Source organism: Ixodes scapularis, unplaced genomic scaffold (genome assembly GCF_016920785.2).
Source record: "Ixodes scapularis isolate PalLabHiFi unplaced genomic scaffold, ASM1692078v2 PGA_scaffold44__24_contigs__length_19508400, whole genome shotgun sequence".
Classification (NCBI taxonomy): domain Eukaryota; kingdom Metazoa; phylum Arthropoda; class Arachnida; order Ixodida; family Ixodidae; genus Ixodes; species Ixodes scapularis.
In genome coordinates this window covers 8,377,775-8,400,779 of record NW_024609873.1, presented here as the reverse complement: position 1 = coordinate 8,400,779, position 23,005 = coordinate 8,377,775, and the positions used below count along the sequence as shown (strand labels likewise).

Sequence of the window (23,005 nt, the reverse complement as noted above, 5' to 3'; positions counted from 1 at the left end):
ATATAATGTTTACAGTTTGCCAAAGACATAGCAAATAGCAACACCTCTCGCGGAGTGTGCAGTTTCGCGTTTAGGTGGGCACCTTCAGACGTGTAATCACCGCCGTACATGTACGGCGACAACCGTTAATTGGCTTTGTCGAATTGTAGCGTCGGTTGTGGTTAAACTTGGAAATGGAGTATAGTAAGTAGAGTGGGATTGCTTTCATTGAATTAGAGCTGCAGTGCCGCCGAAAGACAAAATCTCTTTCAACGCCGGGATTCCAACTCTGGGTCTCCCACCTACTGGTCGAGTTGTAAATGGAAAGCCAATTTTCCATTCACAAATGCGCACCAACCTGCAGGACCCCCGCTAAAAGTTCCTCGTACAAGAAAATTAAACCCTCAAGCTCGTCTCCTCCCTCTAAGTTGTCGCCGAGGTACCTGTTCAGCTGCCGTTGGTATTTTGAAACGTGGAGTGAAACCTCTTCAGCTTGCACGCTGCAAGCACGTACAGCCTCCCTCGAGAAGGTAACGGTGCGTGCCCCACGAGGTATGCAGTACATCAGCAATATGCTTGTCCAGCTTTAGGGAGTGTCCAGTGAGGCTGTTACATTTCTGTAACCAACTGCTTCTCAAGTGACTATAAAATGTAGCAGCTGCAACTCAGTTACATTTTTGTGTAACTTGCAACTCGTTTTAGTTAGTTACCTACCAAACTTTTTTACGCTCTCATTGCATGGAGGTTCTGTTCATGGAAATTTTCAGTCGTGAGGTCTACACCACTGCCTCCAATCCTGTTGTGAGTAGCAGGTCAAATAGAACGGGTCTGAACAGGTGCTTTTGGGGATGGAGTGGTGCGTTGGTAATCGCAGCAGCCATGGCCATTCCTCGTGCGATACGTTACCAGTAACTGCAACATAACTTGGTTACATTTTTTGTAACCATTAATTTAACAAGTTAAAAATGCTTCTTACCGCATTAATAACTCGGGCATTTCTGAAGGTGTGCTGTGTAGAATTTTTTACGTGCGAAGTATTTCGCCAATGGTGTGCAATTCGCAGAGTGCAAACTACCGTAGAATCTCGAGAGATGCCCCATCCGCGTAAGGTAACCCACCCATATTTTTGGCTTGATTTGCTATTTTCTTTGCAACACCAAAAGATGGCCCACTTCTAGTAATCCTAGTGTTTGGATCAATGATGACCTTGGTGTAAATATGTCTAGTTAGCTATGATGGGATATAAGCGCACAGTGCTGACTGGGAAGTATAGTCATCTTTGCTTCATTGCCCTCGCCGCTATTACAAGTTTGACTGAGACATGTAATCTAAAAGTGGCATTTTTTTTTTTCACTTTTTTTGATTGCACGCCGAAAGTTAGCCCACTCCTTTTTTTCACCCAATTTTCTTTAGATTTTAGGTGAGCTACCTAAAAAAATTTTAAGGCATAAAACCTTTTTTTTTAAACCGAAGTTTACCCCTGTGTGCTATAGTCTGGAAAACATGCTAACTGTAACTTGATTGCTTTAGATGGGTAACTTTTACAGCTTTGGTTTTAGCCTTAATAGTTTGCGCATTATCCGGCACTGAAGGCACGGCATACAAATGGGACGGTGGTTGCGGGTGCAGATCCTGAGCACGGCGCAGCGGTCGCTCTTTGGTGGGATGCGTGGCTCGAGCCAGGTCCGGCAGACGGCCGACCAAGCGTCGTCCGGTTGGTCCAGCAAGCGACCCCACGAGTTCACCGAGGCAGACTACCCCGAGATGTGAGCTGCCCTTCGGTTTCTCTTGTTCTCTCTCTTGGGCCCTTTGGAGCCGGGTCGAAAAAGTTTGGGCCCAGAAAGGGTCGCTTAATGGGCTGCAGAAAATGTGCTCAACTTGCTGATCCGGCAGACGGGTGTAAAGATTTTCTACCGTATCCATCCGGAATTGTCAGGGAATGTTGAAGCACCTGGAGAAATCTGGGAACTGTCAGGGAAATCGTCAAAAAGTTGACAGAGTTGGGGGAAATGGCCAACGAGAGTGGTGCGGCGAGGCACAGCAAAGCAGAAGTGCACGACGTGCGGCGGCATGAATGGCCTTTGTGCCGAGTAAAGGCTCGTTCACACAGTGGCGTTGACTGCGTTTCACTGCATTGTGTCGTGCTGCACAGCGCCACCTCCCCATTGGCTCGTCGTGAGGGTCGCCATAGCAACAGCTCGATGCAGCAGTCTTGAGGAGACGTGCGCCAGGGGAAACTGTTTTATTATTTAAGATGTTGGAATGATATCTTTACAGCTTATGGTGCTTGATCTTCTCTTTATACATCTGGTGTTAGATTTCACGTAGCTTGCTTTCCTAGGTTCTCGACGCAATGTACACACAGAGAAAAGACGTGTTTTTGTGTACACATGAGACGTAACAACACACTTAAAGGGGGACATGGGCCTAAATTTCGAATTTTTACAATTTCCAAATTTGAGGTTTTCGGTTTTATACTTCGTTTCAGCTTCGGTCCAGACGCAACCAAAGCTACAAGCGCGAGCTCCGGGCTTTCAGCATCCCTGCCAAGCACGCGTGCTCGTACAGTGCAAGCACTGTTCTGGGCCACATGCTCGCACTTGTAGCATCGGCTGCGTCTGGACCGAAGCTGAAACGAAGTATAGAAACTAATTATACACCCTTGCACTAAATTTGATAACCATGTGCCAAATAGTTACGTTGATAGAAAATATTTTCAACACATTGTGAGGCAGTAACAAAGTAAAGGAGTTCAATGTTTGAATGCTTTTGTCTCAGTTCCACTTTTTGCTGCAAATTTCTCACGAAAAATTTTTTTGTCTCAAATGTAAAAGTACTTTGATACCCAATCAAGGTGTTTTTAAACTGAAATATACTGGGGAATCCAACTATCTACTTCTTTTTTTTAAATTAAAGCCCTCATTGAGGCAAAGAAAATTTTTCAAAGACTGACATAGGAGAGGTATGCATCTCATATTTTTAGGTAACAACTCTTCCTGAAGTATTTACATTTGAGTTATAAAAACTGGTAGCCCAAAGTCTCACATCCCCCACTTTATATTCAAGCAGTCAAAATGGTACTTAATAGCTTCATTTGCATATCATAGATATTTTGTGGAAGAGTGACACATTTTCTTATGCAGGTGTATCATATTGTCCTAGAAGCTGAAAGTTTGCACAATACAGATTCGTCTGATGTTAAATCTCCCCTGTAAATTTTATTCCGATCACTTGAGTAGTTCAGAAGATAAATCTCTGGCCGGTGTCCCCGCTTAAAAATGACTAATAAAATAAACTAACTTGCTTTTTTGAATCCACTGAGTGCAATGAACAACAAAAATAATCTGTGCAACACTTCTTCTATTTTAAAATAACTAAAGAGCAAAAATCCCATTTCAAGGAGCTAACACGTTGCTTAAAATATAAAAAAAAATTATGCATTCTAACCAAACCTAGGTAGTTGCATTCTAAATATCCTAAAGTAAATGCATGCCAAATTTGGTTGTGATAGGAAAAAATTATGAAGAGAAATTCTTGTGCACCAACTGTGAAGAAACCTCAAACTCACATAAAAGGAAAAACACTTTTAGCTGCGCATGAGACATTCTCTTCCCAAGATTCAAAAATTACAATTGCGCAACGCCGATTTCTGTATTAAAAAATGTGATGAAAGGTCGGGACACACCCCTTCCTTGGATGGTTGGGGCCCGTAGAATCGGTTAGGATCAAGAACAGCTGATGGCAGAATCATTTTAAATGCCCCTTTAAGAAGGACTTGAAAGACCCTAAAGCAGGGCTGCACAACATGCAGCCCGCGGACATGTTACTGCAAGATGTGATCAAGACGGCAACCAGTGCGATGCCAGATATTGAAAACCCGTCTGCCAGATATTGCAAACCCGTGCAGTTCCCAGTGAACTTTTTTTTGGCCCGCATCATTTTTGAGTCGTGCACCCCTGCCCTAAAGGGTCCTCACTCTAGTCAAACACATGAACTGACCTTTGCCTCGCCCCGTGTTCCGCAGGAAGCGCCGGTGCAAGGGCGACTCGAAAGGGGGCAAGGGGCTGCGCCACTTCTCGATGAAGGTGTGCGAGAAGGTGCAGCGCAAGGGCACCACCTCGTACAACGAGGTGGCCGACGAGCTGGTGGCCGAGTTCGCCTCGGAGCCCCCCTCGGCGGGCCACGGAAGGGGCAGCAGCAACGGGGACCAGACGTACGACCAAAAGAACATCCGGCGGCGGGTGTACGACGCCCTCAACGTGCTCATGGCCATGAACATCATCTCCAAGGAGAAGAAGGAGATCCGCTGGCTGGGGCTGCCCACCAACTCCGCCCAGGAGTGCCAGAAGCTGGAGGTGGGCTCTGGCTCGAGGGACTGTCACGAGGGGGCTTTTGAGTTTTTAGTGCGGTGCCCATGGTCCGATTTTGGTTGCGAGATATAATTGACCTCGTGGAGCTAACAAAAATAGGGTTGCTTACTCGAGCTAAGGTTCGTCTGCTGCATTAAAGCAAGAAAACACTGTGCATCATCACCTAATGTGGTGCAAGAAAACACTGGCATCATCACCTAATGTGATATTCCAACTGCATCATGCAAACTTTTCATTTAAGCATGATGCAGGAGGGAAAGGCTTAAGGGGGGACACTTCCCAGAAAAAACAAATTATGCAAAACAAGTTGATTTTGAGAAATGTCATGATTACATCCACCAACTCTTAGAGAGCATTCCCAGAAAGTATCATTAGTTTGCACTGCATAGTTAATTTTATTACTTATTTTCCGTCCACTGCATAGTTAATTTTATAAAATATTTTGGTCCACTGATGCTAAAGGAGCTTTTTGAAGACATTTTTCTCCATTCCACTTTTTGGCATAAATTTCACTTTAGGGAAACTATCTTTTTGTTATTACGTAACTATTTTATGAGTTTTTCTGGGGTGAAATTTTAAGGGGAACATAGCTGAGCTTGTATTTCTATTTGTCATTTTTTATGGTCATGAACTAAAATTTTGCACAAAGGATGGAAATTAAAAAATAAGTGTGTTTATGTGGCTTTTTTTTCATGAAAGGTGGTATAATATAGAAATATAGCCCTATAGCTATCTGCTCTGAACTGTGCTAAGGCTACATAACGCATCAAATTGCAAATTTACAAGTAATTTCAAAACGATAGTTTTCCTACACGGACATACCCACTTTCATCTTTAAACAATTGCAAATTTTTTTGAACTTCACCCAGGCTAGCAAAATTTGGCATAAATGTCCTCATCGTCAACAAAAACAAGCCCTATAAAATGTCATTTAAATCGGACAAGTGTTCAAACATTCACTTTTTTGGGTAGTGTCCCCCCTTCAGGAAATCATCCATTATTCGATTAGAAAATAGTCGGCCAATGCTACTATTTGCTTCAATTTAAAAATCCATTATTTTGTACATGCCTATACTCCACGACAACTTTTCTTGGCAATACAGTGGAAGGTAGAGGCCCGCGTCCCCTCTCCCATTTTGAGTGTACGCAGGCTCTCCTCCTCTCCCCCATTTCCGGGGAGAGGAGGAGAGCCCGCGCACACTCCAAATGGGAGAGGGGACGCGGGCCTGTACCTTCCACTGTATTGCCAAGAAAAGTTGTCGCGGAGTATAGTGCCCGGGGATTTTTAGACCTTAGGTATGCACCGGGTTTGGACTATCAAAGTATTTACCTATTCTAAGCTTACACTGCAGCCCTCGGAGAGTTGACGATGTTGCAAACCTCTTGCATGCAGGTGGAAAAACAGAAGCGATTGGAGAGGATATCAGCAAAGAAACAGCACCTCTATGATGTGCTACTACAGGTGGGTGCATGAGCTTCTCTTTATGTGGCTCCTTCTCTACATCTTCCACTCTTTCAATGCCATAAGATGTCTGCCATATTATGTTTACAGCTGCACTTTTTCCCCCCTTTTTTTTGTTTAGCCTTGTATCCGATGAAACTAGTTTTATTGCTCATGAAACAGTGAAGAGGCTTTGAAGCTATGCACATGTTCTCTCTAATTAGACTGGGAAGTTTATACTGATTTTTAAAATCGATGAGCGCCAAGCTTCACAATGTCGATTGCAGTAGTTCTTTTACGTAAAGGAAAAAATAAAAAATGAAAAGGGGTAGAAAAGTTAAATCACTATATATCTCGGTTTCTTCTTTTTTAGTTATTTAATTAGGAACTTGCACAAGGTAAGGGTTCAGACATGAACGTAAACTTTGCCTTAATCTCCCTTCAAGCTTCGTCACCTTTAGGTTGTGCAGCATTGAGTTTACGTGCCATGCTCCGAGTAGTATAGAATTAAGTATATGTGCAGATTAAAGATGCCGCAAGCTTTTTTCGAACCTAAGGTTCGAAGGTCAAATTAGAGGGTTCGAAAGGCTCGAAACCTATCGCTTTGTCGAACTTTTGTGTTTAGAAATTGTGTTATTTCAAACTTCCATACTTCTTATATTTGGAAATTTAAATATTTCAATCTTATTGCATTTAGAAATTTGCGATTTACGAACTTTCAAACTTAAAGGAGCTGTGCAACAGTTTCAGTGCTGTGCTTAAATAATTTGGGAGTTGGTGTCTCGACCTTTCTGAAGTAAAGAACAAAAAAACGCTTTTGCCTGCATGTCCTAGTTTTTATTTTAAAAATTGACAAAGGTTGAGGTTTTCGGCACCTCTCAACTTGTACACCAGCTTCCGCGTCACGTGCGCTGTGATGTCAAGGGGGGTTACGCGGGGTTCCGGTGAAGCTCTCTCTCTAGAGCCATCAGTGAGCAGCGAGAACTCATCCCCCCGCAACGGCGTGACCACATGCTGGCGCAGCGCGAACAATGTGGTGAAAGGAGGAAAGTCTCATCCGGGTCCGGCCATACATGTCCGGCTCTGTATTCCTCCCCCTTCGGCTTCTGGGTTGCCGTTCACAGTGACATGAGAGGAGACCCTGGTCTTGTCCATTTCCCCGTCATTTCTGATCTAAATCATGAAATTTTCACCTCTGCTCTAAGTTTTTGTGTTGAGTACAAGCATAAGCTTCTTTTTTTCTATATATGTAGTTTTGAAAAAGTAAATTTTATCACAGTGTTTCTGCCAAACTGTTTTACAATGCCCCCATCAAAAAATATGACATAAAATGTATCATCATGTTCCACAGACAGTAGGGTGTGCAACAAAACTATTTTCATAATTTTAGCATCATTCTAAAAAAGTTACGATCACAAATTGAAATTTGTTGACTGATAATTAGAAATGAGTCGTTTAAGCCTTTACCAATTAGAAAATCTTGCAGTCATCACTTTCCGAAAACAATAATCTGCTTGCACTCCGATATTTATGAAGTGTCAAACCCCAGAAAAAAAATATTCAGACCCAAATTTTAGATCAAAAGATTCTGTGGGCAGAAAACGTTTGTTGCGACGCAAACACGAATTTTAAGAAAACTGTAAAAGCTTTTTGAAATTTGCTTGTCAACAGCCTGTATGTGAAACTTTGAATCGACGTGACTCTTTGCCCCCCAAAGTTAGCACTAGAGGTATGAATCGGAGACATAAAGCTCTAGTGTTAACCAATATTGTATTCAAAAGGTATAAATGATTTTCTGGAAATGTCAATGCGAAATTCAAGTTTAACGGCGCTCTCGAATGTATCGTGCTCTGTGGCGCCAGATATCAAAGACTAATGAAAATGTACCCCATTTTTGCCGTTGAAATTACACAAAATCACTTGCAACGTTTGCAGGGGTGTTACATCTGCGCCAATTGCGCCATTTTGATACAAACCTAATTTTTTGCGCCTAGTTGTGCCAAAAACGCGAAATCGGTCGAAATTTCGCCACACTGCGTCAAATTAACTCGAAGACTTAAAAAAAGAATAAAAAGAGTTTGCGGCGGCAATAGATTTAGCGGGAAAAGATAACTTGGTTGGCAACATTCAATCATGTCGTAGTAAAGTACACGGCATGGGCACAGGGTGGCGCAAGCAACTGCCGGATTCGAAGATTTCAGCTGTAGTATCCTTCTATGCATATGATAGGTGGTCTTTTCTCGTTTTTCCTACAACTTTACGCTGTCATTTGTGGAGGCATGCTAACGATGCGCTGTCGCGCGGTCTCGCTGTATGGCCACGGGAGGTACGATGCACAGGCTATCAAGATGAGCAAACCTAAGTATTCCTTTCGTTTTGAGAGTAAACTTTTTCTTAAAAGTGCTATTGAGCGCCTCCATTGCGTAATTGGTCATTCGTGTCTAATCTCGTCAAAATGAACGGCGCCATCGCCGTGAGTACTTATCACTCACGTGCTTCCAGTGCGTGAGCAATCTAATGAATCAGACACACACCCATATTTAGTGTGCATGCACTGCTCATAGTTTTTCTACCAATTCACTATTTACCTTGTGACTCACTGTTGTGGGGTGTTTTTTTCTATCTGCACATGCTTTCTACAAGTGTATTTGATGTCTGGTTGTAGTAAATCGTGCTTCCTTGTTCATGCTCTCGAATCGCAGCTTTCAAAAGTTTTGCGCTACAATTGAGCTTTGGCACCAGTTCGTATAAGCTTGAGGTGCCTGGTGCCCACCTAACTTTGCAGCAAGCCTGTGTTTTTTGTCCTCATCTGTGCGCACAAACTCGCGTTTGCCTTCTCCTTTTTTTTTTTATATATTTTATTTTGGTGCTGATGACTTATTGGAACCAGGGTGGACAAAAATAACGATTAAAAAGAAAAATCTGATTTCTGTAATTTATATCAGATTTTTTATGATTTAAATTGCTGATAAGCTACTCTAACGTTTTCTATCTGCTCCAAACTGTAGTCTTTTGTGCTTTGAAGTTGCTCCGAAATGCATAGACTGCTGCTCCAAAACAAGAATTTTGTGCTCCTAAGCTGCTCCGAAATCTAGAATTTTCTGCTCCAGAAATTGCTCCAAAACCGGTTTCACCTGTCTCACCCCTGCTTTTGAGTAAAATATTGGTTTGTTGTTTTTTGTACCTCTAGTGCTACCTTTCGGCAGAGAATGAGCAGTCAACCACGAATAGTTTATTCTTGCAGTGAAAATAAGCCCTGTAAAAAAAATTTTGGAACACCTTGCAACATGTTTTTGTGACTTGCGAATAAGAAAAAGATGCTTAAAAAATAATTTTTATAACTTTTTTTAGTAAGACCAGGGTTTTCCCTTCAGGCGCGTTCAGACACTTGCGACTCCTTAGGACCGCATTTCATTTCCATTTCATTTCATTTTATTACCTTAAAGACCCCGTTAGGGGTATTACATAAGGGGTGGGTTACACATAAAAGCATTTTTAACAGACATTCATGTCGGAAGGTGGTTGACGACAGTCTCCATGAATACGGACGGACATGTGATGGCGGCGACGTGGTGGGGAAGGCCGTTCCAGTCTGCAGCTGCTTGAGAAAAAAAGGAGGCTAAAAAAGTAGTAGTGCGGGTGTGCCTTTAAACCCCTTAGCTTGTACGGGGAGAGAGCACACTGGCATCACCTATGGGTGGGCTTGAAGCACTTTCAGTGTGTGAATAATAATTTCTGTTTTTCGCACACCATTCTTTCGTTTTTAGCTTGAAAAACTTGACAATGTTCTGAACTGCCATTTCCCATAGTTAGTGCACGCATCTGGTCTCGCAAACACCGCAAAACCTTCGTTCTAGTGAAATGGAGCTGCAGGGTCGCCTCGGATGGTGCCAGCGTGTTCTCTCCTCCTGAGGGGTTTCAAAGGCACAAGGTCCCAAGAAAATGCGAGTGCGCGAACCAGTCTTTAAGGTCGCACAAGCACACGCTTTCCCGTCTGTCGTGCGACACCGCGATGTCACGCGACGCGGCGCAGGTGGGGCTATGAATGCTGCACAGTTTTATTTGTAAGGTCCAGGTAGGTGACTGCAAAAAAGAGACAAGAACAAAACCTTGAGTGGAAAAAGGTTAAGAAACTAGTAAACAGTCGTCCATACAGTATGACGTGCGGGAAACAAATCGGCAGCACAGGGCGACATCAAACGGAGGAAAGCGACACAGTCAAACATTGAAGGAGTGTGCCGACGTATGCAACCTTTAATTTAGTGGTAATATGAATATGCAAATTAAATAAGCGAAGCTACTATGAAAGACGGTGAGTCATTCGAGGCTTCGGGTGAAGTTAGTGTCGAAGAGTTGAAATGAGTTCCACTCAATAATGGTGCGAGGAAGAAGGCTATATTTAAACGTGTTCGAAGTTTAAACAAAATCTTATGTCCTTGTTATTGAGAGCACCTTTTGGGATACACCAAAGGGGCGGACAGATTTTCTGCGACGCTGGCAAACTGATATTACCTAGAAGGCACCGGGCCTACGCGCTACGTCGTCGTCAGCGGATCCCCAAAACCGCCCCAACTGGCAAACCCGTCGCAGCTCGACGAGAGTCTGCCGCGAAGTGGCAGACACGCGAGTCTCGGCGATGCCTTTGCCAGCTAAGAGGCTCTGCAGGGATCCGTTGGCGACGACGTTTAGGGGCTGAAGGTGCAAGTTTTGTCCTCCGGGAGGCAACGGTCGGACGCCCTGGAGCAAAGAAGGGGGTGAAGACTTCCATGTGACGACGAAGGCTGTCCTTCTCGCCGCAGCAAATCGCCTACAAGAACCTGGTGGAGCGCAACAAGATGCTGGAGATGCTGAAGCAGGCCCCCGCGCCCTACACGACCATTCCCCTGCCCTTCATCATCATCAACACCAACAAGCAGACGGTCATAGACTGCAGCATCTCCAGCGACAAGTGCGTGGGGCTCCCCCCTTTCACTCTCTTCTCCCGTCTCTTTTGCTTTTATGTCCGTCGTTTTCGTCAAGGGCTGGGCTGGATTACGCGGAAGTAGCTTGGGCCATAGTCTCAGATGGAGCGAAAATGGCCGGGTGTGTCTTTCTGATGCCTGGCCTCCAGCATGTGCCCGGTGCTTTACGATATGCAGAATCATTGTTGAAATTAGGACGAAAGTAGAAAGTTGGGCAAGTTGGTGATTCATAATGATTAAAAAGCGCAACAAAACGACGGACACAGAAGAAGACACAGTGCTGTGTCTGTGTCTTCTGTGTCCGTCGTCTTGTTGCGCTTTTTAATCATTATCAAAGTAGGAAGCCCATGCTAGAGGCGGAACATCCGAATCCCCTTCCCACCGTTCTCACCTTTCAGCGACTGTGCTAGTGAGATGGGTGTGTTGAAGTGGCGGGGTGGCAGTTGTAGTGGGGCATTTGGGCCACTACTCCTTCTTTTTCTTTTTTGCGGAGGAATGGACTAAGTTTGGTGGATGGATCGATTCGTTTTTGAGCTCTCACCTGTCTTGCAGGTCTGAGTACCTGTTCAACTTTGACAACACGTTTGAGATCCACGATGATATCGAGGTGCTAAAGCGCATGGGCATGGCCTTTGGTCTGGACAAGGGTACCTGCACCCCGGAGGACCTCGAGAAGGCCAAGAGGATGGTGCCCAAGAGTCTCGAGCCATACATTGTCCGTGAGTTGCGCTTCCATTCTTTGCTTGCGTCTGTTCCTTCGGGTTTGTGCTTTGCCAGCCTGGGCTTCCAAGGGAAGGCTAAAAGATACGATGGACTTTTTTTTTTCCCTTGTGCCTCTGCGCCCGCGTACACCCTCTCTCCCGTCCTCACTTCCCTGAGGGCACCATCTTGCCCGACGGATATGGTTTGATCGTCGACAGTGTGAACAGGGGAGGACTTGCAGGCAGAGTAGGCAGCTGCCTAGGGCGGCAGAATTTTTGGGGGCTGCCAATTTCTGGCCTCCCCCAAACTAATTTACTCTTCTTTTTATCTTTTTCTTTAATATAGCTCTGAATTTAGTTACTTTGGAAATTCTAGTCCTAAGTCTAGCTGTTTTTGAAAATTTTAACTGCAGATGTAGCTAGTCTCCTCCCCCTTCCCCTCCTCATGGTCCCTGACCATAGAAGAAGGGGAGGGTGGGACTGTTAAAGGCTGCCTAGGCTGGCAAAATGCTGAGTCTGCCTCCGAGTGTGAGGCATACTTTCTTTCCCTGTTCATACAATATCTGCTTGTGCAATATGCTTTGTGTCTGTTCTTAACAATTCCTTGTTTTCCTCATTTTACTCAGAGATGGCACAAGGAGGGGCGGACGTTTCTGCGGAAGCAAAGCTCTCGCAAAGCGAGTAAGTGTCCTCTTGGGCTCATTGGTCTCCACTTACGCAATTGTTAGAAGCCCGCACCTACTCTTACCGTAAAATCCCGTAAGGGCGCCCTTCCCGAAGAGATTGCCCGTCGCATTTTTTTTTGGTCCAAATATCCGTAACATAAATTTTGAAACCTCGCCCACTCCTCGTCGGACATCACGTGATATCCGACGGGAAGCGCATCAACTGCGCAATCTGCAGTACCTGTACGTGTGACAAGCAAGTTCGCATCGGCTTGCCGCGTGTTTGTCCGCGATCTGCGCATGTAATATCGGTTCTAGTGACATGCGAGTTCGTAGCGAGTTCCCGCACATTTTGTTTGCAATTTTGAGCGCGATATCGGTTCCCGTGGCGCATAGGTTTAGCTGGCTCCTGCGTGTTTATCGTACTGTGAAGCACGAATCTGCTGCATCCACAGTCCACGGCATCCTTTCCCGTGACACAGGAGATTGCCGCGAATTCCCGAGTATTTCTCACGTTGTGAAATGCTATAATTTGCCGTGTCCACAATATCAGTTTCCGTATCGCAAGGCTTGTAGCAGGTGCCCCTTGTGTTTAACATTAATTTTTTTAAAAGCCTTTCTCATTCCCAAAGATAGCTCACCTTATGTTTTCCACCATTTATCTTTTCGTTTCGGGCAGGTGCCTTTACGGGATTTTACGGTTGTCATTATTTGTGTCGTTCAGGGATGGGCAAAATACATCCAAATATGTATCGAAATACAAATACAAAATACTTGGTCAAAATGTATTTAATTACAAATCTAATTAAATTTCCAAAAAAAGCATTTAAGTACAAGACACAAATACAAGCAAATGTATTTGGTCTCCTCCAAATACTTTTCCAAATACATTCCTCAAAATTTGCGTCAGCGACTTCAGGGCACCTGCAACGGTTTTCTCATTTTAATTTTGCATCGCACACTCGGGAGTTAGTGTGCGAGGCTCTAGTAACGTAATAGAAATATAATCACAAAAAAAAAGAAAGGTAATCAGCTTGGACGTAATAGGTGAAAAAAGTACAGAGCTTCAAGCAGCTTTTTTTTGTCAATTACATTTTGGTATAGACCAACAAAGAAACGAGACGACCAAGACGCGCAGCACTAGCTCGAGAAATCTTTATTGTTGCAACTCGCACCAGTTACGAAAATCTGGACGACCCGCGCATTTAGAATGTACCAGGAAAAAATATGGATGGAAATCAGGCTCGAAAGCATCACAAGTTGTCACAGGCACTTATTTAGCCAGTCTGCCTGTGAACGTCGATTTCGTCACTATTCTTGCCCTGGACTAGCACCGTAATCACAGTCACTAAACGCTTGTGCTTGATTAAGAGACACTGCATTCGGTGCAGAACATAGTTTTCTTCCTGCTCTGGACAGTGACAATAAGTTTGAGGGATGTATTTTCGCCCACAAAATTGTATTTAATCACAATTGTATTTGAAATACCCACGTCTTAGTATTTAAATACACGTCAAATACATTATCCAATTTGTAACTAAATACAAATGCAAAAAACACAAAGTATTTGAAATACGTATTTCAAATACTTGTATTTGAAATACGTATTTCAAATACTTGTATTTGAAATACTGCCCATCCCTGGTGTCTTTGAATATAGGCAAAGACCACATACCTACCCTTCTGCAGAATACCCTGCAGTTTGGGAGTTTCTGACATCTCTTTGTTTCAAGTAACGCCTGCCTCTCGATCGATAGCCAAAGAGCCCCTCCTAGTCTCTGCATTTGTGCAGTAAAGTGATGCAGAAGTCCACCTTACTGCGCAAAAGGTATTGGACGTAATGTAGCATCTTGGGAATGGGGTTATATGCTTGTATCCACCTGTGTGATTTGAATGACATTTACGGGGCTTGTTTCTGTTGATGCTGGGAACATTTCCGCCAAAGTTTGTTAGCCTGGGCAAAGTACAAAAAAAAAATGCAAGTGTTCAAAGATGAAAGTGGGCGTGTCTGCGTAGGAAAACTATAGTTTTAAAGTTATTTATAAATTTGTCGTGTTTGTGTGTTATATTGCTTTAGGACAGTTCAGAGTAGATAGCTGTGGACTTATATTTCTGTATTATACCATATTTCAAGACAGAAAAAGCCACATAAACACGAATACTTATTTTTCAATTTCCATCCTTTGTCCAAAATTTTACTTCTTGAGCATAAGAAATTACAAAATAAAAAATACAAGCCGATGGCTATCTTCCCCTTAAAATTTCATCCCAGAAAAACTCATAAAAGTTAATCCAATTTACGTAATAACCAAACGATAGTTTTCCTAAAGCGAAATTCATGCCAAAAAGTGGAATGGGGGAAAAAGGCATTCAAAGTGCTCCAAATTTTAATTTTCTTTAGCATTGGTGGACCGAAATTAATTTATAAGAAATTAACTATGCAGTCTAAACTAATGAAACTTTCTGGAAATACACTCTAGATGTTTGTGGACGTAAATATGGCATTTTTCAAAATCAACTTTTTTTGCAGAAATGTTTTTTTCTGGGTAGCGGTCCCCCCTTAAAGTGCCCCAGAGGATGCTTGCAGAACCCCTGGGTTTCCCAGGTATCCTATAGGGCTCCCCCAGTTTTAGAACCGCTGCTGTTTATGCGGGTTTTCTAAGTTTAGGGAACAACGAGGAAGTTGTCCTATTTGTTGCGCGATAGGGAATGAATATGTCTACGTGCATTGTACTACGAAGTACCAGAGCTTCACTTTCTAGCCCCGTCCCACGCAAATGCCGAGCCGAAATGATGCGGCACGTAATGCGACCGTGAAATGCCACCGCATAATGTACCTAGGTTATTCTACTAATGCGTAGTTCGTACCACCAACCTCTACTCCGAGCTGCATAAAGGCATTGAACGCTCGTGCCACGACATAAACTGTGGGAGAGGGTGTCAGATGTGGTAGAGCGTGTCGCCTCTCTTGCCAGCACGCTCTCCCATGCGTTGAAGCCACACACAATTGCCGTCTCTCTCTTCTAACATCAGCTCTGTTTGTTGATACTCCATCTCTATCCTAGTGTCAGCTTTACTGCTCACACACTCTTCCACTACCCTGCTCGCTATGCTGTGACCATACAACACTTCTCGGACAACAAAGGCCGGATTGCCGGATATCATATATTGGGTGGAGAGGCAATTGTGGGGTACCAATTGGATGTGTCGGCATTCAACCGAGGCTCGTGTTTCATCAATGGGGACACAAGTCACGATTGAACGCTAGGACGGCGCTCGTATCCAATAAGTGTACTGCAATTGCCTCTTCAAGTTACATAAAAAATTCAGTGCTCAAAAAAAAAAAAAGTCCCAGGACATCTTAGCGCTTCTTACAAGTTGTGAATGCGAAAGCATGCCACCTGCGATGTATAGCTTTCGCCTCGCGTTGTTGAAGGGCCTCATCCTTTTGCCACCTGAGACGCTTTGAATTGCAATCATCCGCTTTCGTTTAACACTTTCGAAAGTCTTTGTTCTGTATCCTAGCGCGTTGCGCCACTGCTCGATCCGCCCGCCGCGCATTTGGAGTCTTCACAACGATGGTGGAAGTTGCTGCCTGCCTCCTCGCTCGTTGTGCTGCTTTATTCCGCTCTCTTAGTTTGTTTGTGGTGTGCTTGTGTCGACGGGCAGGTTTCGCCACTGCCGAGGTTGCGGCAGTTGACGATGTAGATGCTTGAGGCGTAGCCATGTTTGTCGGCAGCGTCGAGAGACAGAGATGCAGCCAAGTGTGCTCCGCCGTGTTCCTTTCACTGGCGTGCTGTAGGCACGAGGCCCGAAGCACCATGGGGTGGCGTTCCGTGAAACTATGACGTGCGCCAGCCAGTGGGGGAGCGTTGTTCTATGAAACTGACGTGCACCAGCCAATAAGAGCCTATCCATCAAATTACTGCCGCAGACTATTGCTCCATTGGGACAGGGGAATTTAGGTGCAGTTTGGCACGCGGCTTCAAAAGCTGATGACGCCGTTTTGCTCTATAGGACAGTTAATGCTTTCGCACTAAAAATCTCAAAAATTGACAATAGCATTTAGATGGCACGAGGTCTGTCGGTCGGTCTTCGAAGCGGGGCGATGGTGGTTTGCGCCGTAGACGAGAAATTTAGTCAGTGCAGCATCACTGCTAGCCCAGGTCTTTAACGTGCGTCACAGAGTTGCGGCACACGACCGCGCGCTGGTACGAAGCTTGTTTACATCGAAATGGGCTGGGGTGGGGATTAAAACCGGAGTCCCTGGGCTCTGCAGTGTAAGCTTTCACTCCACATGCTCCGGACCGCGGCACGCCAACGCACTCGGATGCATTATTACTTCTCGTTGCTATTTTATCCTCTCCTTGTTATTTAGGGTTTGTTGAAGGTTCCCGTACAAAGTTCTCTCTTTAAAAACTGCAGCTCAAGCGACCGGGTGGCGTCGGCGGGAGGTGGCATGGAGGAAGCCGTTGTAACGACGGCGCGGCTGTCTCGCCACTCGAGCGTGGCTTCTTTGTCTGACATGCCGTCGCGCCCTGGCACCAACACCCCCTCGGAAGAGGACGACGAGGACGACGACGAAGACGACGGGGACTTTTCCGACTCCGACTGGGACGGCCACTCTGCCCCCGGGGGAAGCAACGGGAACCGGAATTGAGGGCGTGTCGGGTCTGTCTCTCGACCCGCCCACCCATCACTCTTTTCCGGCGCCCCACGGTTGGAGAAAGGAACGAGCATTCGGGGTGCACGTGCGCGGCTCTCTGCCGGGTTCTTGGCCTTTGTCGCATCTGCTCCGTCCCATGGTGGCTGGTTCCGGGGGGGGCAACGAAAGTCCGCACAGCTACAACAAACAGGCGGGCAATGGTAAATGGGCAACTGAGTGGCAGCGGGCTGTGGTGCCACCATCTCCCAAGTTCTGTTGGCTGCTCTCGCCGATTCTGCGTCGGGACTACGTCCATTGCGTGCCCATCGCCCCGTGCAAAACGGTCTCGGCAACTTGTTGCCCTGTTCCTACGTGACCTCTGTCTTTTTTTTTGGGAGGCAATGTTGTAGTGTTTCTTTGAATGAGAGACAACATTCTAGCTCGTCGTTCTCGTTGGCCCATTTCACAAGGCACACAGGGCCGAGGTAACTTTGTCGTTGCCACTTCGGGTCTCGCTTTCGGGGCTTTCTCCTGCGCTTTGCTTCGCGTCTGGGAATGACTTCTTTTCGGCTCTATTTCTTTGTTAAGGTTTTGTTGTATTTTCTTTAACTCTGGCTTTTAGTCTCTTTTAACTGTTCTCTCGTTGGTACATTTATGGTTGTCCGAATGTTGTAATGATGGTGGGGGCGACCGCTTTTCATGTCGAGGAAAGCCGGTCGAACCATTAAGCTGCAAAGCTTCGTCCGCTTCTGCCCGGTCGTGGCTGCACTCTTCATTTCGCTTATTTAATGTGTGTGTGTGTTTTTTACAATGTCTCGTATATTTTTCTAGAACATTTTGGGCAAGCCGACTTGACTTTTTAAGCCAGTTTTGTAAATGGATTCTTTGGCTGTCTCTTTGTTCTGGCTTGCACTTCGGCGTATTGAGACGCCGGCAGCGTCGGCTGGGCGAAAGATTTCAGTGCGTATTTAGAAAGGGCGCATGTCAAAGTGTTGTGGCTGCGGTGTAACCGTCGGAATGCTCAAGTTGACTTTTGTTTCCTCGTTTTTGTTTGGAAGTTCATTTTATGTGGGCATCATTTAAAAGAACTCGTGGGTTCTTTGTACATAATGAACATTGCTGCGATAGGAAGGGAAACCATCAAAGGTCTGCACCCGGCGCGGTGGGTTTGCTAAAACTCGCCCAACTGCAAAAAAGTGCTTTTCGCGTGTATGTTTGTGTGCATAGCAGATGTTCCACCAATGTGCCATTCCCCCCAGAAATGGCTACCATCCATATTTTTTTTTATAGGTATGCTCGTGTCAGTGCTGTAGCTGGCCAGTACTAGTCTGTCACATTTATTACGTTCTGGCATCGCGCAGTTTACAGGCACATTCGTGAGTAGACTTAAAAGTCAGTTTGCCACACGGAGCCGACTTTTGTTGCTCCGAGTTACAGTTAACAAAGTAGAATGGCTTTAGCGGAAGCTTCCACCTGCTAGTAACACCTTCTTTTTTGACTAATGCAGTTTCCAAGATGGGCGTGTGTGATTGTTTTCTTGTGATGTTACCAGTGTGTTTGTGCGCAGCTTGAAGTGTGCCTTAGGGAAACCAAGATACTAGGTCTTTGTGTGTGCGTGTGTATCTGCTTGACTAACGAAAGCGTTTCGACTAGAGCCGTTTGGTGAGCTAACAGATTCCCCTGCATGCCTGCCCCCGCATTCGGGCTGCAGGAGTGGTGGGTAGTCTTTCTGCTCTGCGTCAGGGTACCGCAGAAGGTGTTTAGTGATGTACAGGCCTGCAGAAAGAGAAAGGAGTTTGTGCGAGTTGGCAGGATTTGTCGTGTTCTTTCCTTTTGCAAGACCTTTGGTGCATGCTGCGGACGTCAGATGCTTGGTGCGAGTGTGCGTGTGTGTATCCCACCCCCGTTCGAGGCAGCAGCAGCAGCTTGTCTGACGATCGCGCACGGCGGTGCGTGCTGCCGGATCCGTGTAAATAGTTGTCATCATGCCATGTATCATATATTTTTTAAAATAGGACATGATTTTTGGCATACTGTCTGTATGCATCAGTGATTAAAAAGTGTACTAAATGCAATTTCGTTTAGTGTTTGGTTCATGCACAAAAGGACTGAGCAAAGCATTTCTGGATGGCTCTGAGGTTTTACTTGTGCTACTCTGTGCAACTGGATGGCCTTTTTATACAATTCTCTCGGGTTACCTGCTTGAAAGTATTGTGTGGCAGTATGTCGGTATTCTATTATTGGATACAAAGTTTGACAGTCGCCCGCGCCGTTGTAACAATAGTACTATCGTAATTCCCTGAGATGCCCCTCCCCCAAAAGATAACCAATCCCCTATTTTTGGCAAGATGTGCTATCTTTCAGAAGCACCGAAAGATAGCCCACTTCTAGTAATTACGGGGCCCTGGCCAATGGTGACCTTGACAGAAATGGTGTTGCTTCACCACGAAGGAAGATAAGCGAACGTTGCTGACTGGGAAAAACAGTAGTCTGACTCATTGCCCCTCTCTGCAGACGCAGGTTTTACAGGTCGCAAAATCCAAAACTAGCATTTTGTTTACTTTTTTTGGCCGCACACCGAAAGATAGCCCACTCCATATTTTCACCCGATTTGCTTTTGCTATTAGGCAGGCTATCTTTCGGCATATTACGCTAGTGTTCTCGCACATCTTAAGCAGGGGGAATTGTCTCGCCATAAGTCCGGAGATTATTTTAGAAATGTCATTTGTTTACGACAGCTTTTTTGTTTCTAAAGTAAACTGCAATTGGAAAGAGTAGTGTATTGAAGTGAATTACATTTATACATTACTTTCGAAAAGTTGCAGTTACTTTTTTTACTAGAACACTTTTTTTTTTCACCTTGGGGTTATTATACAGTGCATGTCTTGTGCTTTTGTTTCACAAACCATTTAAATGAATCTTTTTTTTTTTTTTTGAAACTTGCAGGCAATGAAAGTAAAAAGAAATATCACATATTTCTGCACTTGCGGAATAGAATGGCGACTCGGTTTTCAAAGTTTTATTACCTGGCAATGGCCTATCGCATGTTGTTCAAATGTGCCTGCTGCAGTTCAAATTTTGTTCCCCATCCTAACAGTGCAAAATGTCACATTTTATATCGGCCCTTCCACATGTGCTGCAGCTTTGCCAGCTGCTCACAGCCGCAAAGATGGCACATATTGGCAGACCTGGCAAAGGTATGACCACTGATCTCTGACAATTTGCTGGATCACCCAAGTGCGGCCATCTCACGGCAGCGTGCGGTGGCCGCACCGCATTTTTCGTTTTGCTAGCGTGGCAGCGTGCTAAAGACAAATTTTCTACTCGTTCGTCATCGCTTGCCGAAGACATTCTTTAAGATGCTGTGTGAGCCGTGATACTTGCCGTTGAAAACGCATGGAATGTTTTACGAAAGCGCAGCACCACAGGAAGAAGGCGCAACTCGTCGAACTCAAGTCTCGCCGGTCTCGCGGCATGATCAAAGCTTCCTTGGCACACCTTAGTGCTGCATCTCTGCCTTCGCACACTTGGATACCGATCAAGAATCGACACCGTGTGGACTTGTTTCACGAGTGCAATGTGTGTGAATATGTATGTGCCTCTGGATAAGCATTTTATAGGGATGGGCAAATATTCGGTTATTACGAATAGCCAAGCGAATTCTGTTCTATTCGGTATTCGCTTCGAATCAAATTGAAGTATTCGACAATATAGGATTATTCAACCTTTCTAGATACAGTCAAATTCGACTATATCGAACCCGTTTACATCCAATTATTCCTTACATCGAGAAATTTTTGTGCACAGTAATCTTACTGATAATATATAGCAAAAACAATCAAAAATGGCAGCCGCTACCGATATATCGAACTGCCAAGAGCGCCGTTTTGCTCTGCAAGCTGGCTTTCCCCCAACATGGGCGGCCGCATTGGGGGAAAACCAGCTTGCAGAGCACGCTGGCTTTTTTTTTTTTTTTTTTCCCCTCGGGCGGCCGCGTCGATTCGAAGAGAAAATATAGCTAGCGGAGAGAGGGTGCTCTATGCTCCCGCTCCGTCTCCAAAAGAGAATATTTTTTTCTTCAAAACAATTGACCCGGGGAAAAAAAATTAAGCTAGCTTGTTCTGCTAGCTGTCTTCCCCCAACGCATTCACCCTGTTGTAGGGGAAAGTCAACTTGCAGAGCAAAACGGCGCTCTTCAGGAGAAGGTGCTCCCCCTCGGACGTCCTCCGTGCTCTCGGAATACTCGTCGCTCATGCGCGAATACAGAAGGCAGCGGCCTCGGCATTTTGGAGTCCGTCGATAGCGTAGAAAAATGTTATCGCGGATGCAATGAAAAAAAAAGTAGAAGATGCAAGACTAGTTCATTGTGTAATATTTCAGCAGAAAATGGATTTTCGAGAGTCAAATTCATTGAAACGTTTATATCGAATTACCCGCTATATCAAACTGGTAGACGTTTTCTTGTGAGTTTGATATAAACGGGTTTGACTTACTCTGGCTTGGATTTCCGGCCAGGTGGCGCAAGCTTCCGACCATTTCGAGCTCCCGAACTTAATACACTTGAAATTAACAATTACAGTGCTTCCAATACCAAATAAGGGCAAATATAAAACTATAGTTTAAACATACCATGTGGTATTTGTTGCTTGTACTATTCGATTTGAAATTATTCGGCCAAAATCGCTATTCGCTTCGAATTCGATTCGGACCCAAAATCCTCTATTTGCCCATGCCTAGCATTTTACTTTACTCTTACAACTGTATTTGGAACTTGCAACACTCGCGGTCCAGAAACGATCTTCATCCAGTGGCAACAAAAGAGGTAGGGAGCTACGACAACGGCGACAGATTGCACACGACCATATGGGCCGCTCTTATAAACTTTTTATTGCGCCGTTTCATACTTTAGCGTTCGAAAACCTACCTTCCTCCACAGCATTGCTCTATTTGTGCTGTCATGTGGTTCATTTGAGTATAGATTAGGAGCATAGCCATGGTTAATCGTGCATAATAGCAACAACCAATTTATTATCCTCTTCTGCTGGCAACTTGCTGGAAAAGCTGGGCTATCTGGAGTGTTGAAACTGCTGGGCAATCCAGAAGACCTCTATGCGCAACACACGTTCAAAACTTTGCCACAACGTTGATTCTTGACAGGTATCCAAACGTGCACATCCACAGAGACGTAGCACTTCGGCGTGCCGAGGCAGCTTTATCACGCCGCGAGACCGGCAAGATTTGTGTTCGACGAGTTGTGCCTTTTCCCTGCGGTGCACGCGTCCCCTCTCCCATTTCTAGAGTATGCAGGCTCTCCTCCTCCCCCATTTCCGGGGAGAGGAGGAGAGCCTACGTACACTCAAAATGGGAGAGGGGACGCGGGACGTACCTTCTACTGCATTGCCAAGAAAAGTTGTCGCGGGGTATAGACGGCCGTCCGGTGGCTGCATTCGCGTGCACACGAATCAAACGTCAATAAGTAATTCTGCTCCAAGATAAAGAGAGAGAGAGAGAAAAAAAAAAAGATAGTTTATGTACTAAATATTTTACGCAGTAAGAACTAACAGTCATGAAAACCTGCGTTTAGGCTTCTCAGGCAAATCTTTATTTGCCTGGGAACTCAAATGGTGATTCGTCTATGATTCGCTCGATCAAGTATCTTAACAGTCCGGACGAATCAGATGTGCCCTAGTGCTGAGCGCGCGATCGACGCGCGGCTGACAGACTTCGCGCTCGACGGCCGTGGCTTGCTGCTACTTTTATTTCGCCGAGATCTGCCACAGCAAAGTTGCCCAGTCAATTGCAAAGCATTACAGCGCTTCAAGAAGCCAGTGGTCCAGTGGACGCAGAGCACGCAATAAAAAACAGATTTAATTGCAGAACACAGGAAACAACGCTGATATTGTCTTTTAAAAACCTGCAAACAAACCCGAACCGAAAGTCATGGCGGCCAGAAGTGGCCCGAATACCCTCTTTTTCTAAAGAAAAGCTACTGAGACTCTCTAGCTTATGTCGTGCACGCTGCCTTTATTTAGTACACAATTTCAATAAACTAGAATAGGTGTACAACTACCACTATTTTTTTTATATATAAAAAAGAAAAGAAGATTGGAACGGAAAAAAGTTAAGTTACCGGACACTGGTGGCACCTGGCGACGTTCCAGTAAAACAAGCGTCGCAGCAGGCCTAGGCAGAGCGGGCAGAGCATTAAAGATTAAAGTGTGTAAAGGTTGGAGGTGCGGTGGT

The 23,005-nt window shown here is 45.0% G+C and overlaps 1 protein-coding gene across 3 annotated transcripts in view; it reads left to right on the top strand.

Moving 5' to 3' along the window:
- LOC8028202 (transcription factor Dp-2) overlaps nucleotides 1-18,837 on the top strand; it is a 38,442-nt gene extending 19,605 nt beyond the window's left edge. For all 3 annotated transcript variants that reach the window (XM_029994856.4, XM_029994857.4, XM_029994858.3), the window contains 7 exons: nucleotides 1,609-1,745; nucleotides 4,004-4,334; nucleotides 5,743-5,811; nucleotides 10,590-10,738; nucleotides 11,304-11,470; nucleotides 12,079-12,133; nucleotides 16,543-18,837. In XM_029994856.4, the coding sequence (XP_029850716.2) occupies nucleotides 1,609-1,745; nucleotides 4,004-4,334; nucleotides 5,743-5,811; nucleotides 10,590-10,738; nucleotides 11,304-11,470; nucleotides 12,079-12,133; nucleotides 16,543-16,777 (1,143 nt within the window). In that variant the 3' untranslated portion in view covers nucleotides 16,778-18,837. The remainder of the gene's footprint in view (nucleotides 1-1,608; nucleotides 1,746-4,003; nucleotides 4,335-5,742; nucleotides 5,812-10,589; nucleotides 10,739-11,303; nucleotides 11,471-12,078; nucleotides 12,134-16,542) is intronic.
- Nucleotides 18,838-23,005: the final 4,168 nt, after the last annotated feature.